Raw genomic sequence first — 7,787 nt, 5'->3', positions numbered from 1 at the left:
AGCTAAAAAATAGAGGGTCTCTTTATTTTTTGGAAAAGATTCCAAATAAAATTATCCTTATGCTTATAAATTGTTATTCCAGCTGTAGTTTTTGTTTTGTATTGAGTTTCCAACTTCCATATTTTATAGCTGGGTTGTTTCACTTGGTGGTATATGACAGTCTTAGTAACTAGATTGTTGCTCATACTTTGTATTGTAATATGCTAATCTTGCTAGTTATGTGACGTTCTTAATAACCTCGGAGTTTTTAATTTTCATCTGCAGTCATTTTCGGACTGCTATTTATTTCCATTGTAATAATTCTATTTTTTCAGCTTTGATGAATAAAAAAAAGAACTACAACCATTGTATGGTTGTACCGTCTGTATCTCCCGCCCGACCCCCGCTGTGCAACTAGCTAAGTAGTCTCTCAGCTATTAAGAGCAAATTACCCTAAGGCTGCGTGCTTGAAAGTCCTATAGAAAATCTCCGCTAATATTTATATACATTTCGAGTCCTCGTGTATCTACACGATCCTCAAGAATTTTGTTTGTATTAATGCAAATTCCCCTCAAAAATCTGCAGTCACTCTTGTATTTATTTTCCACTTGAATCTTAAAAACCCAGAATACATAATCTCTCTTTTTTAATTTTTTTTTATCTTACTTCGAATGAATCTCAGTTATTTAGGTACTGCGAATGAGGGTGTTATAACATTACCCATCACAAATATCCTAGTTTTTATGGAATCTGAAGATCAAAATATAGTAAAACTATGTCCCAATTTCCTGGATCTCCCCCCAGTAATAATCTCAGAGATTTTTAAGCATCTAGGTCCTAAAGAATTATCCCAAGTATCCTGTGTTTGTACTCTATTCTTCAAGCTCTCATTGGATTGCCTCTCATGGAAGGACTTTTACTGCCACAGATGGCAGTTGCCCCACTTTACTCACCCACAAACGAAAACATGGAGGGAACTCTACATGGACAGACATACTGGCAGCAAAGCTTTCATGGGGAGCTACACAATAGACAGCCTCTATGGTCACATGGAAGGAGGAGTCAAAACTGTGCGCATAGTTCCATGCCTTAATCTAATAATTACAGGAGGCTATGATAGGATAGTGAAAATTTGGAACCTGGAGGAAGCCCTGCCAATTATGAGCTCAAGGCCTCTTGATTGCACAATCAGAGACATTGAAGCAGATGTGAGTATTCTTGTAGTTGGTGGTGATGACTCATCTATAAGATGCTGGAGAGCTGCAACAGAGGGAATTTCGATGAATAATGTTTTTGATATTTGTAAGGAAAGCTGTGAAATTTGCTTGTGGGGACACACTGGGCCTGTTATTTGCCTTGGGCTGGATGGTCAAAGAATATATAGTGGATCTTGGGACATGAGCATTAGGGTGTGGGATAGAGAGTCTATGAAGTGTGTTAAGGTATTGATGCATATGGATTGGGTGTGGTCATTGGTTGTTAGGGGTCCCAGGGTTTTTAGCGCTTCCGGGAGTGATGTCTATACTTGGGATGTGGAGAGTGGGGAACAGATGAGGGTAAGGTGTAGGGTCCATTTGGGTCAGGCTTATTCTGTGCAATGTAGTCAATCAGGTGAGTTTTTGTTCACTGGAGGGGAGGATGGGGTTATTCATATGTTTGATGAACGTTCTGGAAACTCAGGAGGACAAGAAGAAAAGGCACCTGTGGCCTCTTGGGTTCCTCATTCCGGCCCTATTTATGCTCTTGCATTTGAGGATCCATGGCTTGTTTCTGCATCTGGAGATGGCAAATTAGCTGTGATGGATGTCAGGAAACATGCCATATCAACTGCAGATTGCAGGTGGGTTTTGTGTTTCTTGACTCTTGACAATCTTCTTCCTTTGAGTTTGGGTTTTACTATAGTGTACATCCATTGGGCAAATTTGTATTTCTTTTCCTTGTCAATGATTTATTCTTTTTTCATGGTTCTAAGCCTCTTTATATTCTCTTGCATATACACATTTGGATAGCTAGACTTGACTATTAACAATTTACATATTAACAGAGAGAACAATCCTTTATCATTGACGTAAAGGACTGTATGAAACAGAAAACTGGTATCTTATTAACCTATTTTCTCCCAGAATTAATTGAATTCTGGATGCCAACTCCTGAGGAAACTCCTCCAGCATGTCCCCTAGTATTTTAGTTTCCTTGCTTCTGTTGGAACTCCCTGCCTTACGCTTCCCACTTATTCTTTAACCTGCAGAACCGCCTCTTTTACCTTTAATGTTGGAGGAATTAGTTCACTTGTTTTTTACCCTAAGCAATTATCCTTGACTTCCTTCTTCCCAGAAACCCTCATTCCTCAGGAAGCTCAAGCCAATCAAAACCTTCTTTGTTTTTTTCACTGGTAGTCTTTCTTTTCCCACCTAAGGCAGTAGTTAAGGTAGTAACTGAAGAAGGGGAAATGAATAAACCTTTAACATCTTCAGACTTACAAGCCAAGCAAACTGAGAACTCCCTGAATTTACAACCAATGGGTCTATTATTAGAATGCAATAAAGAGGAACGGCTGAAACTACTCAAATTCTAAAGTAGAGTTTCATTAGCTTGATTTTCTACCTTGAACTTGATTTGTCACACTGTCCTGAACAACAATAAGGTGTTCTCGTACCTTTTTTAACCTGCAGTAGGAACTGGTGTGAAGGCTGAAATTGCCATCACAATTAGCAACTCTGAAAAGCCCCTTTCTACAACAGACTAGCAGATAAACTAAAGATGGTAGTCAAAACTTTTTGCTTTCCCTGAAAAAACAAGGTCGTCTAAAGATACGAAAGAAAGACATACAAGCTTTCCAATTAGAGCCAGAAGGCCCTGATACAAAAAAATGAAATCCTGGTGACAAATTTCCTCTAAACTCCCAAACTTTTCACTGTTGATAGAAAACCAAGTTTGTTGAAGACTATCCAAAATCAGCCCATTTTCCAACCACAAGCCCAGCACTGTGCATACATAAGGTTACAATTTGACGTGCCAAAAAATGCCTTACAATATCTGTCAGAAAGGTAAATATCTCCTCGCCAAAAAAGAGAGTGGTCTTTAGGCTAGGATAATGCTGGGTTAGGAGGATTTTCAACAGAATCTAGACCCCGCGGAGAAATTCACATCTTATTCTAAAATACCCTTTGAATATTGAACTCAAATCCAACCTTCCTCAGGATGATTACTCTAGCTTAGAAAGTCTTTGAATTCTTCCATTTTCTCGCAGAGTAATGAAGTTGTGCCTCCTTAATTCCACATAATGAAGAGAAAAATGCTTTGATAATGCTGTCTAGGAACTGCTATAAGCCCGGTTCTCTCCAAGATCATTATTAATAATTTGTCATCACAAATCTACTTTTATCCCTTACCATCTGTATTTAATCCCTATATACTTTGTAATCAAGGTTCATGTTTTGGGAGTCAAAATTCATCAACCTTCTGTGCTGTCCCTAATGCCAATACTTTGATCGGCTATATGATGACTTGCTTGATTCCCACTGCTAATATGAGTAAAGGAGATGTAGGAGAGCCTTTCTATAAGATCCAAACCTTTCTCTACAATTGCATTTGGTGCCCAGTACTCACTCTAGTTCTCGTTTCTCATCATATGTAAGATTATCTTGGAATTACCTTCTATATTCAAACTTTTCCATAACTTACAAATCACATAGTTGTTTATTCCTACATCCAGGTCCAAATGAAACCAATAAGAACCTGATGTAATGATCTCAAACAATACCTACTTCTCCTGCTTGCCCAGGACTTTTCCTTGAAAACCCATAAAAACTTTTCTCACAAAATTTGAAGAGGCTTCCAAATGTCTTCGAGGGCAACTATCCATCTGTACCCTTTCCTTTATTGAGGGAACTATATTTTATTCTTGCTTTGTTAACTAACCTCTCGTATACACATTATTTCTTGCCTTTTGTTTGGAACTTAAAGCTGTCTCGTTTATTTCCCCGGATCATCAAGTTTCTGAACATCGATTTCCTTTTCTTTCATATTTATTAGTTGACAGTTTATCTTTATTTTTGAAAAAAAATTAATCTCTTTCAATGTTTCCACAAACATATTTTTAGTTTAACTTATTTATATTAAGAGATTATATAATCCTTATGATTTTCTGTGTATATACCATGTCATTTTTCTTTATTGTCAAATCTGCAAATTTCAGCTACCTTTTTTTCTGTAAGAAAACCTGGAATTTTACTCCCTGCTCATTAAAACATGTTCCTCCTACAAGGCATAAAGGCATTCAATTATCTTATCATTCTCATCTGAGAAGTCATTATATTTGCTTGGAATAATAAGCTGGAAATTTAAGGAATTTAAAACTAGACAGAATTACTGTAATGGCTACCACTGAGTTAACACCCCAATTGAATTCTGGGTGGTGGGCAGGATTCTCTACCATATTCCAGGCTATAAAATTTTGACGCTAGAAATATCAATTTCTTTTCTGTTATCTCTGATGTTCATCACTTGTATGCTGACTTTTCTGTAGAAGTATCTTTATATCTATAAACTGTTATCATTTATGTTTCTCTTACCTACTTTGCCTCTGTGAATAAAGCTGTCTGTATGATTTCTGAAATTTTCTTTGAGCCATTTTTCATTTGAAATTATGTTATGTAGTTCCTGTTAAGCTGTCTTAGTTTACATTCTGTCCATCTGTTTTGACGAACATTTTATTGGTGTTGGCAAAAGCCACTTGTATTTTCTGGTAATTTCAATTAATGTATCAGGTAGCAATTCCCATAACTATTTCTTGTGTGGTACGCCACCTTGTTGGATAGCTGACCTAAAAGTATGGTCTGCTGTGATAACATTACGTTTCATTTCAGTGAGGCAAATATGGAGAAAAAATTTCACCTCCTGTCAAAGCAAACGTCAGAAAATAAACTGCAGCATATAGAATCCCCACAGCGTATGTTCCATGGGTTCCACAGAAATTTGTACTCAGTAGACATTGGTGCGGAGAGAATTGTTTGTGGAGGAGAGGAGAAATTTGTGAAGATATGGGATTTCTCACAGGCACTTGAGATAGAAAGGAGAGTGCAGGCCTCAAGAATCATCCAATTTGATAATTCAAAGAGGAAGAAAAAGCAAGGTGCTTCTCCCTACAAAGGAAAGCAGCCAGAAGCTTGTAACATATTAGCCAATAGAAACAATAAATATGTGGCTGGAAGTCGAGTCTGGCAAAAGGGCAATCATAGAAACAAAGTTAAAATGGAGACTATTGAGAGTCAATACTCATGAAATTTGGCACCTCAGATCAACTTTATCCATTCCCATACATTGTGGAATTCTTATGGTTACTGAACAAGCAACTCAACCGAATTTCATCCTTCTACTTTTTCATTAAAACAAAGAAGGAAAACTAGATAATGCAACTTTTGTTCCAGCAAGCATATGAGCACTTCTATTCTAGAATGCTTGTAATAAAAGGAGCTTGAAAGAGATTTCACGCTTCTTGATTTGGCGAAATATTGAATAAATAATGGGACAATGTGCAAAGATATGAATGTTAAGACAGATAGATTGTATAACGGAGTAACAGCCACATAGCAGAGCATTGGGATTTGTTGGTTTAAATAACTAGATAGATCCTTGTAAAGATAGCTTCGATGAGAATTCAGTGATGCCTTTATTGCTTCAATGAACTTGAGATACTACATTTGGCAAGAAGTTAAAATTATGAGTCATGTACAGTACCTGTAGATGTGTTCTATGAATGCATATATTTATATTGCTACAATTCCCTGCAATGACTTTGTTCTACTCCCTTTGCATTTATTAAGTTGGCTACACTGAAAAGGCTTGTATGATTCGATTTATATGCAAAGCACTTCAGCGTTGCTTCTTGACAATGTAGCAGCACAGATGAAATAAATTGCTCAAATTGACATGAAAAGAGTTGTAAATATAATGGAAATGAACTTAACATTATTTGCATTTCAAGTGTCTTATTCACCAATATAAACATAAATTTATAAAATTTAAAAAACCTGATGCTCTCGGTCCAGCAGGCTAGACTGGTGGAGTGAGACAACAATGGTGTCCTGCGTTCAATTCTCCATGAACATAATGTGAAAAGTCGAGATCCAAAACAGAAAAAGACAGATAATGCCATCCATAAGAGTTGCATGAAATTATTTATGTTTGATATTTCACAACGAATAGTGTGCAGCTTCTTGACTGCATTTTAAGACTAGACTTGTCAAGGCTTCCCGTTTTGGCGACAGTTTTCTTAATAAGAGCTTTTGAGATGACTTACGAATTAGTGCGAGGAAATTCCCGATGACACAGCCTTACAACCTTCCTGCAGTATTAAGTGCAATCTAGACAATGGTGTCATTTTAGAGTCTGACAGAGACAACAATATGGCAATTCATGATAAGAATCTAAAATTTCTCTCATCATCCTATTTCAAATGATTTTTATAGGGATTTGGGGCTAAAATGTGGATATCATCGTCCTCTACACAAAATGTGAATGGAACAAAGCAGAGAATTGAAGAACAATATTATCAAAGTCAAATTATAGACAAATTGGGGTTCCGAATCTCTGATCAACTAGGAGTATGGAAATGATAGAATAATAAAAAGGAAGGAATGCTTCAGAGTGTAATGGGTAGTTGTTAATATTTGTGTATTCTTTGTTTATCATATTGTAAAATATTATAAGACTACAAAATAGTGTTGTAAAATAGGCAGTAAGCATTGATCGCATAGAGAAGGGAAACCAATCTTTCTACAGTAAGGAAAGCCTCGAGACTAATGCCTACCTATTAATTTTGATGTATTCTTTGTTTATCCATACAACATTGAAATACATATTTCCACAATACTTAGTCCCAAATTTGGGATATCAAATTTTTGAAAGTGGATGTAATTTTTTTCAAAATATCTTTTTGTTCTGAACTAAGGTCCTTTGCTCGAAGATTTTTGTGAAAACATCTTCTAGCAAAGGTTCACCTTTGAGTAAAGGTAATCTTCACTAGATGGTCTTATTTTGCTGTTTTTAATCAGTAAAATAATACCTTTTAGCAAAGGTAATCTTAGCTTGATTTTTTTTTTTTAGGTATACAAAGCAAAAAAAATTCATCTTCACTTCATTTTGTTGATTGTGATTGGGTGGACAACAAACAATAGTCTCAACAAGAAGCTGAGAATGCAGAAGACCTCCAAATTGACATGTCCTTATAACACGTTAAAATAGGACTTCGATAAATTCACTACTATAAATATATAATTTGTTCCTTCAGTTGTATGCTTTATTTAACATTTCTCTTTAGAGCATCCTATAATCATGATAAATTTTTGGATCAAAATTAGTCACTCTAGGACCAAAATTGATAATTTAGTTATCACATAAGCCCAAGCCTTATTAAAACATGACATGGTTGGAGGTTGGTAATGGAACTAGAAAGTATTTATGTGAACGCTACTTAGATGTAATCATGAGACATGATTCTATTGGCCCAGTTCTTAGTGCTCAATTGTTCACTTCATAAATTTAAACTGAATTAGAAGATGAACTAGATGCAAAGCATAGTTGACAAAATTATTTCTTATGAAGGGAGTTCGAAGAATTGAGTAAGGATAATAATGGAAGCACTCTCCTTAGATAAAATTGAACAAATAATTAAAATGAAAGCAATGTTATTGAGGTCTATTGAGAGCCATGATAAACTTTATAAGTCTATTGACACTTATTAAGAGCCATGATAAACTTTATGAGTTTATAGTTAATACTAACTACTTCCCTACAGAGACATAATC

The 7,787-nt window shown here is 35.8% G+C and overlaps 1 protein-coding gene across 1 annotated transcript; it reads left to right on the top strand.

The window, feature by feature from the left end:
• Positions 1 to 250: 250 nt before the first annotated feature.
• LOC131043441 (F-box/WD-40 repeat-containing protein At5g21040) lies at positions 251 to 5,771 on the top strand. Its single transcript, XM_057976637.2, has 2 exons — positions 251 to 1,819; positions 4,848 to 5,771. The coding sequence occupies exons 1-2, from the start codon at positions 651 to 653 to the stop codon at positions 5,260 to 5,262; spliced, it is 1,584 nt and encodes a 527-aa protein (XP_057832620.2). The 5' UTR covers positions 251 to 650; the 3' UTR covers positions 5,263 to 5,771.
• Positions 5,772 to 7,787: the final 2,016 nt, after the last annotated feature.

This window comes from Cryptomeria japonica, chromosome 5 (assembly GCF_030272615.1).
Source record: "Cryptomeria japonica chromosome 5, Sugi_1.0, whole genome shotgun sequence".
Classification (NCBI taxonomy): Eukaryota; Viridiplantae; Streptophyta; class Pinopsida; order Cupressales; family Cupressaceae; genus Cryptomeria; species Cryptomeria japonica.
This window is presented reverse-complemented; position numbering and strand designations above follow the sequence as displayed.

What these genes read in the sequence shown, in the direction of transcription:
- LOC131043441 (XM_057976637.2), top strand. Translation starts at nt 651, where the DNA reads ATGAATCTCAGTTATTTAGGTACTGCGAATGAGGGTGTTATAACATTA. An exon ending in ATATCAACTGCAGATTGCAG is followed by an intron (nt 1,820 to 4,847) that starts GTGGGTTTTGTG and finishes GTTTCATTTCAG; the next exon opens with TGAGGCAAATATGGAGAAAA.